The 19585-nt window shown below is 39.6% G+C and overlaps 1 protein-coding gene across 22 annotated transcripts in view; it reads left to right on the top strand.

The window, feature by feature from the left end:
• The window catches only part of DST (dystonin), a 480329-nt gene that overhangs the window by 395750 nt on the left and 64994 nt on the right, over positions 1-19585 (top strand). For 18 of the 22 annotated variants that reach the window (XM_046005408.1, XM_046005389.1, XM_046005387.1 and 15 more), the window contains 8 exons: positions 4188-4349; positions 5862-6032; positions 8500-8666; positions 10869-11028; positions 11233-11559; positions 12046-12130; positions 13446-13687; positions 14595-14801. In XM_046005408.1, coding sequence (XP_045861364.1) covers positions 4188-4349; positions 5862-6032; positions 8500-8666; positions 10869-11028; positions 11233-11559; positions 12046-12130; positions 13446-13687; positions 14595-14801 — 1521 coding nt within the window. The remainder of the gene's footprint in view (positions 1-4187; positions 4350-5861; positions 6033-8499; positions 8667-10868; positions 11029-11232; positions 11560-12045; positions 12131-13445; positions 13688-14594; positions 14802-19585) is intronic. The other 4 variants (XM_046005409.1, XM_046005395.1, XM_046005402.1 and 1 more) reach the window with 1 other exon arrangement.

Below are 19585 nucleotides of genomic sequence, written 5' to 3'. Positions count from 1 at the left end.
AAGGTGAAGAAGAAGAGGACCTAAATATCGAAGACTGTTACGTCCCACAGCGGTCAATCTATGACACTGTCAGACTAAATGAACAGATAGACTCTGGTTCAAAGGGTAGCCTGTCTTCCAGGCATTTTACAGATCGGACTTTACCCTACAGTCACAGAACACTGGATGTTAGTTCTTTATGCTCTAACGGTGCCCTTGCTTCTTCCAGTGTATTTGAGCTGAGAGGGCGTGAAGCTAACAAACTAGATGAAAAGATGATCTTTGATGCGCTCAAACTAAATAGTGATATCATTCGAACCACAGGATTACCCAAAGCCAAATCCCATGCAGAAAAGAAAGAACATAGAAGGTCCTGGCGTATGTTTGTCCCGGCCAATTTTATGGATTGTGCAAACAAAAGTGAAAGCTCTTTTGTTGAACCTACTGATATGTCAGATGTCGTTACCAAGGACAGCAAGTGCAGGTGGGGTACTAATTCTCTAACGTCGGAGGAGGATGACTCTGGGTTATGTAGCCCTCCAGCAGAGAGGGAAGAAAAACAGGGCATTTTAACTGAAGACCAGTCACGAATTAGAAGCTTGTCTTCTGCTGAAGATATTCATATAGCAGAGCAATACAGACCATTCTTTTCTGTTTATTCCATTAGTGAACAGAAAATCCCATTGCTTTCATGTAGAAGTGCCCACCCTGATGAAAATTTCAGAATGATTTTACATGATGTTTCTCCACTAGAGGAAACAAAATGTGTAAGTGGTCAAAGGGAAATCCGTGGTGAAAATTGCTGCCTGCAGAATGATTTGAAAGAGGGCACTGTTAAGTGTGATCCCTTAATGACGCCAAGAGATGGAGAAAGCCAGTGTATTTCTAACCCTGGAGAGGAAGGGAAAACATACGGACCAGGAGGATCTCCAATCACAGCACGAAGTAGGGAACTGGTGGAAGAGTCTTCTGAGGTTTTACATCTCTCTCTCACAGATCTGGAGGGAAATGATACAGGTTGTGGGGGCACAAGTTTAGTAAACAATGTGACACTGTTGACACCATACGACCCGGAAGAATCCAACATAGCATCTAAAGAGGAAGTGGAGGCACCCCTTTCTGCCCAGGAGACGGAGATGGTCCACAGGAAGTGTTCCCCAAAGTTCATACCAGTAAGAAAGCAAGCAGCTCCCCGAAAAGCAAGGGCCCAGGCAGGACTATTGGACCCACTCTGTAATGGCTTTCAGGCAGTTCAGGTAATTAATGGGAATGTGAAATTCTGCAATACCAACCCCTAGTTTGTGGGTCTGTTTTAAAGTGGTCACTAGTGTTTCTAGTAAGGCTCAAATCCAGTCTTTTATTTTGGGGGTGTGCCCAGTACCCTCCAAGATGCCAGGTAGGGATAAATCTATCATTATAACAAATTAATTAGGACCTTTTTTTTAAAAGAATAATTTTTCCCAGCTGGTTAGAGTCCTGTTGATTGTGGACATAGTACCTGTTCCCTGCATTTAGAATGTTTCCCCTGGGAGTTTATGTTAACATTCTTAGGCTTTCCACAAATTGTGGTTTAAGACACTGCCATTTAAGGGGAGTTATTTTGGATTTATTAAGGTTGAACAGGCCTCGTCACGAAGGTACAAACACACAGTATTTTATTGTGTGTGAAGTAGTCTGCTGAAATTAGGACATTTTAAACGTGCTGAAAATCTTCTCTCAGTTGCTCTGAATGTGGAAGTAGAGAAGTTGTGCTCTGTTTTGCAGTCATTAGAAGCTCCTAAGTTGTTGTGAGTGGTGAATGAGGTAAGAAAGTAAAGGGTGCAGCCTTGTCCTAAGTAGGGGTTGTTTGTCAAGCCTGTGATTATTTTCTTCCCACTCAGATTGAAGTTCAGCTATTTTGGTATTTTTACTAAGCTCTTCTGGTAAACTTTGCCTCAGAGGTAATTTTATTTTATTTTAAACTTTGCGTCTGTGTGCTTATGGGTTAGATTAGGGGAAAGTCTCTCTTCCTGAGTATTTGTTGCCACTGAGAGATAAGGAATTTAAACAGTATCAGGAAAGGTCCTCTTCCCAGCCTACAAAATAATTGCTCCCATCAGCGTTACCCTTTCCTTGGGCACATGTTAAATGGCATACTAGGTTAAAAGCTTTAAAAGAACTTTTTTATGTAAAGCGTTTTGCACTTTATTTGCAGAAAGTAATTAAGCTCTTAGGAATATATGGTTTTCTTTTTTAGCCCATAGCCCATATATTTTTTTTTTTTTTGGTAGCACTTTAGAAAATTACCAGACTCACCCAGACCTACTCTGATGTGCAACCCTAAAATTAATTTCTTTAAAACCAAGATCAGAGGTGAAGGCAATTTACTAGAACATTATATTAAATTTTTTTGTCCTGAATGTTATCTGAGAAGGGAGAGTAGAATTTTTCCCTGGCACATTCCTGGAATTATGAAGGATCAGTTTTCTTACCAGTCCCCCTTCTTTTCTGTAAGTAGTAAAACATATCCATAGCAGTTAGTTCCTAGAAATCTTAAGGAAAAGAAGTAGAATGGTAGTAACAACTTCTGTTTTCACCACCTTGCTGCAACTTTGTATTGACTTATTAGGTAACTTAATAACCTTTTAAAAAATTATGAAAGCTTATTTTTTTCCTCAGTGATTTGAGTTCTTATTTCTTTGGTTATATGTAATTGACTGTTTATATTTTGTACTGTTATATAGAAGCAATGAGCCAGTGTGGAAATTATCTGTAAGGATTTTATGTAGAAGAAGAAACTTGGGCTTTTAGCTGAGAGGAGACTTTTAAGGGAAATGATCATTTATTTGTTTGCTATTTCTAAATTTACTCATTCATGCAGTAACACAGAACTATCTTGAGTACCTTGTTGTCCCAGACCAGAGTTTGAAGAGTTTCTCTTGTAGCCTCTACATCTTTAAAAATTACTTTTCATAAGATGTCTGTAATTTTTAAGTCCTAATTTATTTTCCTTTTTAATGTTTTCATATAGTCTGTTAATTGTTCATTTACTTGGACTATTGATATATAGTGCCCTGTAGTATAATGACTCAAACCCCAAACCTCGTCTTGTCTGAATATCTGGCGAAACCTTCCTTCCTTGGTTACATTAATTTTTGTTATGGCATCCCTTAGGCCCTATATTTAAAACATTTGTATCTCTATAAAAGAGTTGATGTATTATCAGTATAATCCCTTTGCGAGGTTAATGTCATCCACGCCAAGATGTAAATATAATTTTTCTGGACCAATACTCATCAGCAGATGATTATGGGGTACATATTACATGCTAGGTACTGTGGTAGCTCCAGGACATAGAACCACTTAAGGAAAACAGAAATTTCTGCTTTTGTGGAACTGGCATTTTACTCTAGCACATGAGATTTTTTTTTGCCAGTTATAGGCATTCGGGGACCATAAATTGGATGGGCCTGAGAGTTGGGGGGAGAGTTCTGTCAAATGGCTGGCGTTGCATGCAGTGACCAGAGAGTAACCAGACTTGCTGTGCCGGAAACATGTGTGAGCACATCCGTGGGGTGAGGGCTCCGTGCTCTTGCAAGGTCGTCAGCACCTTGACAGGTGTGGAGGGGGCTGGGTGGGAAGGGACCCATTCTATTACCGTGCCTGCCAACATCCCTTCTCTTTCCCTAGCTCCGTATTTTGGCCCCGCTGGCAAGCTATAGATGGGCCTCTTGGCTCCCCTCAGCACCTTGTTCTTTACCTTCGCTTCCAATTTGAGTCTCAAACTTCAACAGTTGCCAGCTAGCAGCGGGTATCCCTGGAGGAGCTCATAAAGCCCAGTAAGGCTCTTTTGGGGCCCATCTTATCATTTCCCTTCTTTGCATTTTCCATACTTTTTTCTACAAGACCTAAACTAAAATGATAGAAACTATCTAGTGTTATGCTAATGAAGCAATAGAGAGAGGATGGATAAACTCTTTTCTTGGTTTTAGAGGTAATCTGATTAAAGGTACTTAGAATATCATTCTTTAAAATTTCTGAGTGGTTTTGATAATATTATGAATTTGTACTTAGTTTAGTTTCTTACCATAACTCATAAGGTAGCTGTGACGTAGGAGGAGTGACAAAAACAATTTTTACCTTTAATACTGGAAAGCTGATAATTGAGCAAATGATGTATTTGGTGGTTGTTAGATAATTTGTATAAGTGATTGCTCTTCTGACCACAGGTATTCCAAAAAGAAGAGATTGAACCTTTGCAGGTTAAACAGCAAGACGTAAACTGGTTAGGTCAAGGCCTTATTCAGAGTGCAGCCAAAAGCACCAGCACACAGGGTTTGGAGCATGATCTGGACGATGTCAATGCCCGCTGGAAGACTCTCAATAAGAAGGTAATTTCTTCATCTTTTTCGTTGTGGTTTCTGTTGACTATTATTCTCTAGCATTTGTTGTGACAACCAATCATATTTTTAGTAGCTAAGCTTCCCTACACATGCCCGCCTTTTTATATTGCTGTAAACTGGATGGCCCAAACTCAGATGCTCACAGGTGGTCCGTGGGCAGCATAGATGAAAGAAGCCAGCTGGGTGAAATTGGGCCTCCTCCGGCCATTCTCGACTTCGACAGAGATCCTGTCGTGCCCGTGTGATGGCAAGGGGCCCGTGATCCATGAGCTCGTGTTGAGGGAGCACACACACCTTCAAAGGTACAGTCGGTTCTTAGCCTCTAGGAAATCATTCCATGTACGGACCTAGGTTTGCTGTTGTCATATGGTCTACTTTCTTTCAAAGAAACCTGGAAATCTCTCCTTTTTTCACGAAACCTAATTTTCAGATGTTGGCAACTAACTTCCCACTGTATAATAGGTCACACTGTGCAGGTAAAAGCAGCTCTGTCTCTCTGTCAGCTTTGGACTAAAGGGTTTGCCACCCTCGCTGTAGACTCTTAACTCTAAATAGTATTTTACTTACGAGATGTAGATCCCACCTCTTTCTAAATATCCATGAGGGAAAACCCTGGAAAATAATGCACTGATACCTTAAGGCGATAATGCTGAGACACAATGGCAGCCCTTCACATGATGTAAATGACCAGAACATTGCTGTGGGATGGCCGTGCTTGTCTGGTGCTGGTGGTTTTTGTTCTTGCTGTTTTCTCTGCTCTGAAATCTTAAGCACTTGTTGCCTGATCTCAGAAGTACATTTATCGTCCTTTAAAGCCTAACTCGTATTGTAGTGCCCTTCAAACACAATTGGAATGTAGTGTCAGGTGTAAATGTATTCCATGGTACTTGAAATATCTTGCCAACTACTTTTTCAGTCCTGAAGGAAAAGATCTGTGAGAAGGGCAATAGGATATCTCTCTGTAGGACACAGAGACTCCATTTACTAGAATACAAAGGCCCTGGTTTGTCAAAAAAAGGCTCTAGGACTTGGAGTTGGCAGAATTTAATCAGATACTTTACAGGTATTTTGCTTAGCAAAATGGAAATCTGTTTCTCTCTACTATCAATTTTTTTTTTAGCTTTGTCTAAAGCTAAAAGTAGGAAATTAAAAAATGAATCAGAAGTATACTGATAAAAATGAATTAGGCATTGTTTTAGTAACCTTAAAGTACTCAAATTATTCATGGCTAATCATAACTATGTTTGGTATCTCCAAAATCTCAAAGATTTCATCTTTTACATTATTGTTTGGAATAGAAACCTTTTCTTCTTGACTTGACTTGCTAGACTTTGACTCCTTTCCATCACAGTCCTGCCCACTGTCAAGGCTTTGGGCAGATTTTAAGTGACAAGAAAAAGAAAATCTGTGACCAGATGGGAAAATGAGCATGAAAAGTGGTGGCTGGTGGGACAATTTCATTTTTCATGGAAACAAGTTGATTCAACGGCAACTTTGCAGGTGGCTCAGCGAGCAGCCCAGCTGCAGGAGGCCCTGCTGCACTGTGGGCGGTTCCAGGACGCCCTGGAGTCCCTGCTCAGCTGGATGCTGGACACCGAGGAACTGGTGGCCAATCAGAAGCCCCCGTCAGCGGAGTTCAAGGTGGTGAAGGCCCAGATACAAGAGCAGAAGGTAAGTCAGGGATACTGTTGTGTCATGCAACATGTCGTATCGTAAGGAGAGTAAAAAATTTCTTCGTGACTCTCTTTGTATTAACGGAATGTTCTAGTTGACTGGTTATTGGTGCTCTAAACGTTAGTTTTCAGTCATTCAGCAGGCATTAACTGAACATCTGGCATGGGTCTGACATTGTTCAGGTGCTGGAGAGGAAAGCTCCTCATTGAGTTGAAGGTTTAGTGGGCAGGGAGGAAGAGGGAGAGACAGTAAAAGTAAGTAAATTGTGATAAGTTAGCAAGTGATAAAGCAGGGATGGGAGATAAGAATTAGGAAATGCCAGAGCAAGGAGGGAAGGCAGAAAGTGCTGGGGTGGAGTTGGGGTTGTGTGTGTGCGGTTTCCTATAGGGTAGTTAAGGTAAACCTCACTCACTGAGAAGGTGACTTTGGCAGAAATACCATTCCCTTATATATTAGATCGATCTATTTGAAATAGGCTTTTTTTTTTTAAGTAGACACACAAAGTTCCATTAGTTTCAGATGTACAATATAGCATGATTCAACAAGTCTACATGTAATGCTACATTCCCCACAAGTGTAGCTCCCATCAGTCTCCCTATGGCACTGTTACAATACTATTGACTATATTCCCTACGCTGTACCTTTCATCCCCATGACTTGTTCACTCCATAACTGGAAGCTGGTATTTCTCATTCCTTATTTATAGATTAAGTACAGGCAGTTTTTTGTGACTCAGCCTGTGTGCTAAGGAAGCAAATATTTGTTTCGTATATGCTAAGGAATATGTGGTTGTGTCTTTTGACACTACTAGTACAAGACCAAGTTGGAAAGAAAGACACACTTGTTAAAGGGATGATAACATGCAAAAAAAATATTGTGCTCCTGAGGGTGGTGGTCAGTTAGGAAGCATTTAGTGCATTTTCAGACAATTTGTTAGCCATTATTTGCAATTGCATATGGGAGGGGCCTAACACACAGCACGTTGGTAAGATTTTTTTCCTGTGTGGAACTTTAAAAAGATGAGAATGGATAAAGAGGTTTAATTTTTTGACATTCAATACTATCTCTAAAAATTCTTTGAAGATTCTAGTGACCTATTAGAAATACATTTAGAGATAAGGATTACAGAAACATAACAGGAAACACATTGTATTTGCATGATTTTTAAACAATATATATGTAAGATATAATGTGTAATAATGTTAATATTTAATATTGTTAAATACTTATTAATATTTAATAAGTATAATATGGTGTTATATACAATAATATAATTGCTACCATTCAGTATTTAATTAAACCTTACACTCCCAAAGTCAATGAACTATGTTTAGCCAACAAAATATATTTGTTGATTTTGCTTTCTTAATTGCTAGAGGTTTTGCTATTAAAGCTTATCAGAAGTATTCCATTTAATTACTTCTATTTACTGCCTAACTACCTGTTGTACCTTAATTTTATAATGACTGTACCCTGTATCAAGAGAGTTTGCATGTCTCTCCTTCTTTTTTTAAACGTGTTCTTCTTACTGCCTGATTTGGTGGTCCCAAAGTGAAAGTGAGAGGATACTCTTTTAGCTTCTTACCTAGAGGTAACTGTGCATTTATTTAATCCTTAACTATCAGTCAGGATCAGATTAAGGAAGCAGTGAAGAAGTATTTAGCTTTTCTTATACCTGTGCCTTCCTCACTTTTATTAACACAGTCCCAGTGCTTAGCGCTTGCTCATGAAATAATCATTCTGATTATATTAGAGCAAGGTAATCCTGAGTTCTGGCTACTTCTGTCAAACATTCCATCCCAGGCTTTTTGAAATGTTTGCTTAGAATTAAATTGGATTTTATTCTGCTGCTAAATCCTGAAATGCTAGTCTTATTTAGCTAGCTTTGGGGATTTCTGACTTATTCCATCCTCTGTTCCTTTTGGAAATGATATTTAGAGGCCCTTTTTTAGTTTCTAGCCTCATGAAGGGATTTTAGGGGCTAGTTCCACCTAGTAAAGAGAGGCAGGAGTCTCCAGTTTTAGCCTCACTAGCTTGTTTCCCTGTCTAGAATGGTTTGTTTAACATGGGGAAAGGTGTTGAAGACAGTGATGATTTATAATTATCTTGTCTCAGTAAAACAAGTGATTGTTGAAGGTGTATGGTATTCCCATTTCGTTACAATAATGGAGATTTTGTGCTTTCAGTGCTGTAGAGTTACCCTTCAGCAGCATCTTCTACCCTATTATTTTATATTAAAAAATTAATAATGAATGGGCTTAATGGCCTTATCAATATTAGTTTTATCTGCTATGAAAAGCCCCAGTCACAGTGTCTGACACAATAGCAATGAATCACCAAATAAAATGAGTTATTTTTAAAATCCTACCTCTTTTTTATGTGACTCCATACAAATTACAATTACAATTATTCCTTTACTCCACCCCACCCCTTTTGCTCTTGGCATTTAATGTTCTGTCTGAAGCTTCTCCAAAGATTGTTGGATGACCGCAAATCTACAGTGGAGGTAATCAAACGGGAAGGAGAAAAAATTGCTGCAACAGCAGAGCCTGCAGATAAAGTGAAGATTTTGAAACAGCTGAGTCTCTTGGATAGTAGATGGGAGGCATTGCTTAATAAAGCTGAAACGAGGTAACTTAAATACTTCCAGTCTTTTGGAAGAGTAGCAAAGGCTTTCGTACTAATAGTTTGCGTGTTGATAATGCTTTTCTTCAAAATCGTCATTTTCCTGTGTTTACCGTGTACGTGAACAGGGAGCAAGGGCTGTGGGGCCTCTCTCTTCATTCCTCTAATGGTAAGGTCTTAGAGTCACCAAATAATTTCAACTCTTTATTTTAAGAGAAATAATTCCCTTAGGAGTAAGTTATTTAGATTTATGGCCTAGTGACTGCCTGCCTGCTGGGCGTCAGGCACAGAGCGAGGCCTTGGGTTATAGAGGTGAGCTCTCCTCGGGGAACAGTCTACTAGTGTAGACTAAAAGAAAAAAATAAATAGAGTTTCATAGCCAGTGGAAAGTAATAACAAATGTAATGTTTCAGAGCAAAAACATAGGGTGTTGTGGGGACATATAATAGGAAGAACGGGCAGAGAAATGACAGTTATGTTTTTAAAGGAGTAGGGTTAGCTGAGATACGAAGTAGGTGGAAGGATGCAGAGACAATTTTGAAGGCTAAGAGGTCTGGAGCATGGTATGCTGGGCACGCAGTCAACCTGTTTTTTAGTTGTAATTTTTCATTGTCCATGTTGGCATCACATCAACCAGTGCTGAGTAGTAGCCACACTGAGGCCACATAAACTGGTTGAAAATAGATGAACCCCTGAACAGAGTGATTGTTACCATAAATTGCTCCCTTCTTTGGAACTACAATGGTGAAGAGAAGGATTTGTCTCATCTTGAATATTGAGGTAGAATTAATTATAGTTGTAGGACCATGGAATAAGATGCTCCTAAGGCTAAAAGCTTCATGGCATTTAATATGTTTCAGGAGATCATTTCTTCTGTGTAATGCCCAGGACATTGTGCCCTGGCTGCCATGGGGATACTCTGAGTACTTTTAAAAAAATAAATTAGTGAATGTCTAGGTCCCTGATTTGGTACCACATAGCTTTCTTGTCCTAAACCTTCTTCACAATGGTATTAAGTGGAAGGGTACTGGTCATATTATGATTCCTACACAGTTTAATAAAGTCACTCACAATTTAAGTCACAGTAAACTGAACTTAGTCACAAAATAATTTATTTTCACTGATTCTAGATGATTGGATATTTGAATTTAGTGATAACTCAGAAGTCAAAAATAGTTTTGTCATTTTATTCATTTTTTAAAGATCAAATATTTCATCTGAATGTTTTAAGACATATAGGAAGATGTGGTTTATGATAAAATGATACAGAAATTGTGTTCAGTAGCATATGCCAATTTTCTAGAATTCCTTTGGTCTCCATAGGAAGCGAATTTCTTAAATCACGTGATTCCCTGAGAATCAAACAGGATAAAAAGTTATGACAATAACCCTTGGTCCCAGGATTTGATACTGAATCGGGTTCTCAGTATAGAGACCAGCACAGTCACTGGCCCTAGGTGAAAACTGAGGACGGGGCAAGTGGGTTTTCACTTCCATGGTACTTTTTACACTGAGGAAACAATATGTTTTCTAGAAGCATTTCAAATGATATAAAAGTGTATTTCAAATAAGTCAAAGTCTGAAGAATATTTCTCTTCTTTCATGGTATTTTAATCCATAAATATTAACTGTTGCTTTTGGGAAATATACCTGATGCTGTACTTGGGGTGGGGGGTGGAGAATACACCTGACACGCTACTCTAGTAGGAATCCCTATTCATTGCATGGGGGGCGAGGGGTAGCTATAGGTGGTCTTCAACATGTGAATCCAATTTTGACCAGTTGATTAAGGCAATCTCAGTAACTAGTACTCTGATCGAAGTTAATTAATATATAAAACACGTAGAACAGGGTTTGGTGCAGACTATGTATTCAGTAAATTGTTATTTTTATTGTCGTTATTATTGCTGCTGTTGTTATTAAAACATTTGCTCTTATTATCCAGCTATTATTATTGTAAGTATTGTAACCAAATTTCTTCAGAGTTTCTTAAGATTTAGGTACTTGGGATTGGTCTGTGGTTCACTTTTAATTTTTTTTAGTAGGAGAACTATTTTATCATGTCCTTTAAATGTGAGAGATCTTAACTTTAACCTTAGATGTTTTCCACAAAAAATCTTGTGAATGCAAGAGCATGAGTAAAGGCTTTTGTTGAATATTTCGCACATTCTTCATCCCTAAGTGACCTTTATCTTGGCACTTGTGTAGGAATCGTCAGTTGGAAGGTATCTCGGTGGTAGCACAGCAATTTCATGAAACCCTAGAACCATTGAATGAGTGGCTTACAACCATAGAAAAGAGGCTGGCGAATTGTGAGCCCATAGGAACCCAAGCGTCAAAACTTGAGGAACAAATTGCACAGCACAAAGTAAGATACCCATTGCACATTAGTAAGATTCTGTTTTCCATCTCCTTCGTGGTTTTATGTCATAAATTTGAGTTATATACTGTTGTGTTACGCATGATCGCAAGCAGCCCATTTCAGGTGTCATTCTTTCGTTCTATTTATGTTTTCATTTTTATTTGCCCATCCTTTTTGTTTCTCTCTCTTTTTTTTTAAACTTTATTTTAGGCCTTAGAAGATGACATCATCCATCACAATAAACATTTACACCAGGCTGTTAGCATTGGCCAGTCCTTAAAAGTTTTGAGCTCCAGGGAGGATAAAGATATGGTGCAAAATAAATTAGACTCCTCTCAAGTGTGGTACATTGAGATTCAAGAGAAGAGTCACAGCAGGTCTGAGCTCCTCCAGCAGGCCTTATGTAATGCTAAGATTTTTGGGGAAGATGAAGTTGAGCTGATGACTTGGCTGAACGAAGTGCATGACAAACTCAGCAAGCTCTCAGTCCAGGATTACAGCACTGAGGGGCTTTGGAAGCAGCAGTCTGAACTTCGGGTATTTTTATTTATGTTCTTTTTTTCATTTCAGTTGTCATTGTTTTCTCAGTCTTCCTTATTTCTGTGTTATTTTATGTTCTTATGATTTAGGTGAATTGCTATACCCCAAAAAGACTTTGCCAGTGTATACAGATTACTTCTGATGAAGTCACTTTCAGAAAAGATTGAATTTATCCACTAGCCAGATTTTTCACTTTTCTTTTGTTGTTTTAGGGTTGTATACAAAGACCCATAATTAACTAGTAGTCCAGAATTTTCATAGTAGCCATTTTCTGAAACAGAGAGTGTGTGAATTAGGGTAGCTGAACATGAGACCTGGGCCAGGATGGTTTAGAGAGGAGGGGGAGACCGGGGAACAGGAATGACTAGTTGGAAATGGGAGGCGTATAGTTAAATCTCTATGAAACACAGAGTTCTCTAAGATTAACCAAAGCTAATTGTTATTTAACCCCCCCCCCCAATAAAAATGGTACCTGTGTTTTAGGTTCTGCAAGAGGACATCCTACTCAGAAAGCAGGATGTAGATCAGGCATTACTAAATGGCTTAGAACTACTAAAACAAACAACAGGTGAGAATCTTTCAAATCATCTCATCACGCAGTTAGCATTTTTGTATTGCTTTCTAAAGATTTTAGGGAGAGGGGGAAAACAATATTTTGTAATTTGGGGGCCACTCCAAGACATCATTCTGCAGAATTCTTTTGAAGGCTGAAACCCAAGGGGGTTTTGGAATATGATCTCGCTTTTTTTCTCATGATCTCATTTGCGTTCTTAATGGAAGTTGTGTGTATTACTCACACAAAGCACTGTGGCATAGGGGACGGTCTGGGAAGCCCACAGCAGAGTTACATGGGTTTTCCACTTGCGGGAGGCGGTTTGTACTACGTGAGTGCATAGGTGGTAGACACATTTTTCCAGTGTTAAGCTAGTTTTTGTTCCGTGATACACACACACACACACACACCGTGGCTACCCCCAGGCTTTGTTTCTCATCCTTAAACCCACTAAAAAAAAACAAAGCAAAACAGATACAGACTGACTTGTGTTGGTCATTCCTTTGGCCATAGGAAAGTTCCACTGTACCCATGTCGCTGAGCATCTGTATTGTGGTATGGGCAAGTATCACTCACTATGAGTTGGAGGATTCCATATAGTATCTAGAATCTATCTAGATTAGTCTAGTATCTAGTATCTAGACCAGTATTCTAGTATCTAGGATCTTGGACTAGGAGTCTGAAGTCCAGGACACAGTTTCTCTATCTGAACATGAAGTAGAGTCGAGTGAGGACCTCCTGAAACAGTGCAGATGAGTTTATTATTTTTAACATGTATAAACATGCACACACCACACACATGTCCCACATACACACACATGTGCATGCATATGTACACATAGGCCAGGCACCGTTCTAAACACTTTGCAAATAAACTCATTGAGTTTTTATCATGACCTTATGAGGTGGATTTGGTTTTTACTCCTATGTAATGATACATAACCAAGGGAACAGAGAGGTTCTTACACATGGTAGGTAACAAGCCACAGAGCCAGTGTTTGAGCCCAAGCAGTGTTTAGCCCCTCTGGTTGAAAACTGAAAATGCCATGTAGTTAGATGCAAAGATGATTCCTTCATGTAACTGAGGCGCTGTAGCCCTTTCCAACTTTATAGTTGTGTTTTCAGAGCTGTTGAGATTTGCCAAAAGTCCTGGGAAAAAAAAGATTAAAACCTGGCAAAAGGTTTCTGTTGGGCCGGATCATCTTTGGGAAAATGTCCCACCATTTTTTTTCCCCTCCCTAGAAAAATCTCATCAGTGTACAATAATATCTGAAGAAACCCTCCCTCTACCTTTTCTTTCTGGAGATCTAACATGCCTTTGAAATTTTAGGTGATGAAGTTTTAATAATTCAAGATAAATTGGAAGCCATTAAAGTGAGGTACAAAGACATTACGAAATTGAGCACGGATGTAGCCAAGACTCTGGAACAGGCCCTGCAGCTCGCGAGGCGGCTGCACTCCACACGTGAGGAGCTCTGCGCCTGGCTGGACAGAGTGGAGGTGGAATTACTTTGCTATGAGACGCAGGTCCTGACGGGAGATGCAGCAATCCAAGCACAAGTGAGGCAGAAAGTATGCTCTGATCTATGTGTTTTGATCTGTGGGTTCTCTTTTGGGGAGATAGTCTCGGGTCATTCCTAACAGACTGGAGGATGCCTCCATGGGTGAGGACCCAAGAGAAATTGGCAGCAAATCAATGGTTTAGAACTTTCAGGAACCTGGAGATGATCACCGTGCATCGTAATTTGTTTCAAGTTCTTATGGTTGGGAGTATAGTTTATTACACAAGAGACAGAGTGATGAAAACAGAGAGGAAGAAAAAAAAGAAGGAAAATGATTGTTTCAAGAGATACACGTAATTGCTTAGAGTAACCATATTTTTCTAAGATAGATGCATAACATGAGGTAGCTTTTCTCCTTATACTGCAGAGGTGGTATTCTGTCATGGTAATGGTTCTTCTCTTCAGAGAGACCCTCTGTTTTTATCAACCCTGAAGTAGATAAAGGAAGTGTGATCATGTGGGGTGAAAGGGAGTTGGAGAGGTCAGGCTCACAGAGCCTGTCATGATTCAGCTGGGATGATGTAAAGCCAGTATGTTCTCATCTTGAGGATCACTTCAGTTCTGGCTTGGACTTTCCTCTTTATTTTACTTTTCTGGTATCTGATTACTGAGAAGTTACCAGAAGGAAAAGAATAATATACGCCATCTTGCTTGGTTTTGTTTCCCAAATTTTAGACATTTATATTAAAGTTCAAAGATAAAATCTTTGCCGTGTTGACCAGTGAATTGTTCTTTGGAACTCCTCAGGAAACACTTTCCTTTTTACAGAATAGCTTTAAATAACAAAGGTTTCTAGAACTTAACTGAAACTCAACTGGCCTGGCACTATTGGCCGGCAAAGGACTTTAGGGCCAATGACAGGGAAAGGAAGAGCCTGTTCACTGTTGAGCATTACCCCCAGATTTGTATGTTTTCAGGAACTGAAAAAGGAAGCGAAGAACAGCAAAGCCTTGTTGGACTCCCTTAATGAAGTGAGCAGTGCTTTACTGGAGCTGGTACCATGGAGGGCGAGGGAAGGACTTGAAAAAATGGTGGCCGAGGACAATGAGCGCTACCGATTAGTGAGCGACACCATCACTCAAAAGGTGGAGGAGATCGATGCCGCCATTCTGAGATCCCAGCAGGTAGGGACGCATGGTTTGTTGTCCCGGCAATAAATTCTCCCTAGTTGTTCTCCGAGCCTTTACCTGAACAAAGATTACTGTTCACAGTGTTCCCACTCATTTGTTACGCTTCAAAAATGAAAGGAGGGGTTTGAAAAGAATTCGGGTGCCTTGGACATGTGAGTGCCAGGCAGGGCACTGCTAATCTGTACATTGTTAACAGCCATCTGCCTCACTATAGCCCAGACTTAGCCTTTATCAAATCACTCTCTGGGAAGACCAGCCCTGCTTTCCAAACAGAGTGCTTTTTGCCTCCATGTATGTGAGTTGCTAATGCTAATTTTATGCCTTGACTAAGTCTGATCTGTCTGTGAGTAAGTATTTTGAGTTTTCATCTAAGTCAGTATTAGCTGCTCATTTCCATACAGCTATGGCAGAGAAAGGCTGTATTCTTTCTGCAAAGGAAGCAGTGGTGTGTTGGTGATGTGTTTTTTCTGGAGATGACTGGAGGGGGAAAACAACAGTTTCTGACCTGTGTGTCACTCATGTGGAGTCTGTAGTTCTGGAGAGTTTTATGGGCACCTGGCCCTCACTCCAGCTCCCTCAGAAACCTGTGGGCAATGAGTGGGGTCCTGGAGACAGAAGTTTAGAAGACATGTTTTGATGAACTTCTATGGAGTATCCAGACTGTTTACATTAAGTCATCAGAATCTCACTGCAGACTTGCTGTGGCAGGGTTAGTGCACTCTTACAGCGTACTGTAGAGCAGAGCTGTGGAAGGTCCATAACTAAGCTTCTCCTAATGCGTGCCAGAAGCAAGAAACGCAAATCATGCAGATTGTGTGGGAGCGTCTGGAATTAATTTCTGAAGGTTGCTTTAAAGGTGTAACTTTTATATTGTTATATATCATAATTTATGTGGCACAGTGCTTCCCTCCTCCTGTCCATGCCCTGCTCTGGAGTCACAAAAGCTGATGAAAAACCATGACAGCAAAAGGCCTGCCTAAAAAAGTTTTTGTGAGGGAGAGCATTCATGCCTGAGGAATGTATCTGCATGACTTCTATTTTCCAAGTTTGGCACAGTTTCTGTGCCTCCTTAGGACAGAAAAATATTCAACTTTTTTTTTTTTAATATTTTATTTATTTGACAGAGAGAAATCACAACTAGGCAGAGAGGCAGGCAGAGAGAGAGGAGGAAGCAGGCTCCCTGCGGAGTAGAGAGCTGGACGTGGGGCTCGATCCCAGGACCCTGGGATCATGACCTGAGCCGAAGGCAGAGGCTTTAACCCACTGAGCCACCCAGGCACCCCTAGGACAGAAAAATAAATGCATTTATTTGTGAAGTTATTCAGCTATAGGAAAATACTGAATTTTTTTTCACCAAAACTGATATCAGTATTTCAGAATTGGCACTGAAGAGTTCCTAAATAGCAAGACAAATATTCTGTACACCTGGAGTATGATTTTTCTTGAGAAGTTGACTATGGCTGGTCAGTTGACTGAAGGAAGACCATAATGAGGGCAAGATGGCAGGTGGAGCTTTATTGGTTAGTAATCTTGGTGATGTGCCAATGTCATCAACTGTAGTTTAATTCTTTTCAAGGTTAGCAGGTATTTTCTGAAGTAACCAGGTCAGTACATGTCCCAAACATATATCCTTTGAGAAAATAACAGTTACTATTTGTTTTGGTTTTTTTTCTTTTTCTGATAAAATCATTTGCTATAGAAAATTTTAAAATTTTCTGAAAGAATACAGAAAACTCTTGGAAGGAAGAATGTGTGTAAATAATATGATCTCTAGTTTTCTAGTCTTCCTTCTGAGAGAAAGAATTTGTGTAGTAGTAAGGTAGGACACACAGCTAATGTTAATACTGTTTTCTCATTGTTTGCATGTATTTATTCTGTATTCATATGTGCATTCCTTTGAAATGCCTGCAAGTCTGTCCAATGGAATACCTCCAGCAGTAAAGAAAATCTGTAAAATGTACTTAAGCCATCAAAAAAAAAAAAATGAAATCCTCTCGCTATGCTGAAGAGACACACTTTTTGAGTGGGAAGAACATGTGTGGTGAAAGGACTTGCCTGTGATCCCAAAAGCTGGTACATGCTGGAGTTGGACCCAGATTTAATCCAGATCTCATTCTGCTCACTGTGGTGCCTCCTTACAAATTATGTAGAGAGGAGAAATCCTGAGGGGTGGTGTAATTTTTTTCTAACCTCCTCCAATAATCTGAAGAAAGGTGCCATTATCACAGCAAAATGGAAGTATGCAATGAGAGCATCTCCACCTACAAGGACTGTGAGCCGGGAGAGTACAGTGCTGACAGGATATGAAATTACCATTATCTGGGAGAATTTAAAAACAAATTTGGTACCTGTTTTTCTGGTTTGGCAAAGATTTAGTTTTGTACCCAAAAGAATGGTTTCTAAACTTACAATTTTCAAGTTTATAAAGGAGCTAATAAATCACTGAAGTTATTTCGTGACTTTGCCCATTTATAAATGTTTGGAATTAGGACCAGAGTACAGTTGATACTAAAATATTTGTTTTCTGTTTACGCAATGATAATACATCCATGCAATATAAGAGATGATGCAAAAACATCTTGAGACCTGGATGTTAGCCACATATTTTGTACTGTTTTATGGCGTATAAACAAATCATGTACTGTTCTGTGTTTCTCCTCCCTCTGAAACCCTGGATGTGATCTAACCACCGTCCATCTTTTTGGACATACCCGTAGTCACATACAATTGGTTTTAGTAACAGCTAATCCTTCCCATGTCCCTACCCTCAACATACCCACAATACCCACAGGTTAATGGGGTAAGGATATGTGTCTTGAACGTGACTTGTTCATTTTTAAATATATATATTTAATGCTTTGCTTCATAATAAGCTGACTAGATTAACTAGATTTTAAATAACTGAATGTTTTGTTTCCAAGCAAATCTCTATTAAGGTATTTCACCCTCTGATAGGCATTAAGGCTGTTTATGTACAGATCTACCTCCTTTATAATATTATCACCTGCTTTTTGGAATTCAGCAGAAATATGAGGACTTTGTGAGGTGTCAGGCCACTATTACAGAGTATATTGACTTCCAGACACCCACAAGAAAGATGACCAGGAAAACATGGAAAGAATTAGCTTGAAAAGGAAAGGGAAGGATGGATACAGATACCTGCTAATTAGCATAACTTTGTAACATCCCTTTATTAATATAGTTTTTAAGAAAAGTTCTGATTTGATATGGTTATTTTTCTTTTTTAATGTTACTCCTATGTCACGGTAAGTTTTGAAAACATTTGTCACTGAATTTTGAAATCTTAAGAGCCTGATGGTAGAACTCTGTGTAAATGTGAGTAGTATTTATTGCTATTTGAGAAATAATCAAACTGCCTCAATTATGGGCTAAGGAGCAAGGAATGTATGCATCTGACTCTACAGATTGACAGGCATTGACCTTCTGAAGAGAACAGTCTTTTTTTTTTTTTTTTTACGATTTCATTTATTTATTTGAGAGAGAGTATGCAAATGGGTGTGGAGGGAGGAACCCAGGGAGAGGCAGACGCCCTGCTGAGCATGGAGCCCAATGCAGGGCTCCATCTCATGACCCTGAGACCCTGAGATCTCAACCTGAAGGGAAACCAAGGGTCAGATGCCCAACCAACAGAGCCACCCAGGCACCCCGAGAGTATTCTTTTTCATAAGAATTAGGCCCATTCATTACTTTTAGGAAAAGTCTGAGCAGAACAAGGCAGCTTAGTGAATAGTGGTGGGGAGCTTTATAAACAAAGCGGAACATCTGTGTCCTTCTCATAATACATAAGGTCAACTGAGTTAGCACCTGTACGTGGTTTTGCATGTTAAACCTGTGCATAGTAACATATTTTTGTTGCTTTTTTCTCTCTTTGCAAACTGAACCAAATGAGCGGGTGGAAAAGGGGAAAGGCACTTTGATTTAAAAGATGCACAGACTTCTAGCCTGAAGTCAGACCCTTGTCATTGTTTAAACCTCAGAGCAGTTCATTGTCCTTTGCCCCTTATCAATATGCACAGGTGTCAGAAGTTGCTAAAATGGGTGCGTTTCACCAGGTCTGGGAATCCCAGGCATTCTTCAACAGTTCTGATTGCTTGTCTTATTTTAGTGGCCGCAATTACCCCTTTATATTAAAGACATGTAGGTTTGTGATTTGGGGGCAGTTAAAATAAGCAGGTCATTGGTTTATTAGGAATCAGCCTTGGAGAAAAATAACACCTGTTTATTTCTTCTAAAGAACTAGGAGGAAACCTCCCCCACGGAAGTGAGATTTGTTTCGACCCTCCAGGTGTTGGGGATGGGAAAATGTGGGCTGTGTTATGAATAATGCAGAGCAAAATGGAAGGAAATGCTAATGAAAAGAAAGTGATAAGATCCTCAGCCTGGGGAAGGGAGTAAAAGATGTCCTTGAAGTTAAGGTTCACTTATCATTTTGCCTTTCTTAAGCCTCTTCCCACTTTAGAGAAAGTTTCTAAATAAATACAAAAGCAGTTTGTCAGAGATTGGAGAAATGGTTATTTATTTATTTTTTAAAATATTTTATTTATTTATTTGACAGAGAGATCACAAGTAGGCAGAGGTAGGCAGAGAGAGGGGGGAAGCAGGCTCCCCGCTGAGCAGAGAGCCTGATGTGGGGCTTGATCCCAGGACCCTGAGATCATGACCAGAGCCGAAGGCAGAGGCTTTAACCCTCTGAGCCACCCAGGCGCCCCTGGAGAAATATTTAAAGAAGAGTTAAAACATACTATTTGGGCCATTTT

Source organism: Meles meles, chromosome 5 (genome assembly GCF_922984935.1).
Source record: "Meles meles chromosome 5, mMelMel3.1 paternal haplotype, whole genome shotgun sequence".
NCBI classification, from domain to species: Eukaryota; Metazoa; Chordata; class Mammalia; order Carnivora; family Mustelidae; genus Meles; species Meles meles.
The sequence above is the reverse complement of the archived record's forward strand: the minus strand, read 5'-3'. Positions and strand labels throughout refer to the sequence as shown.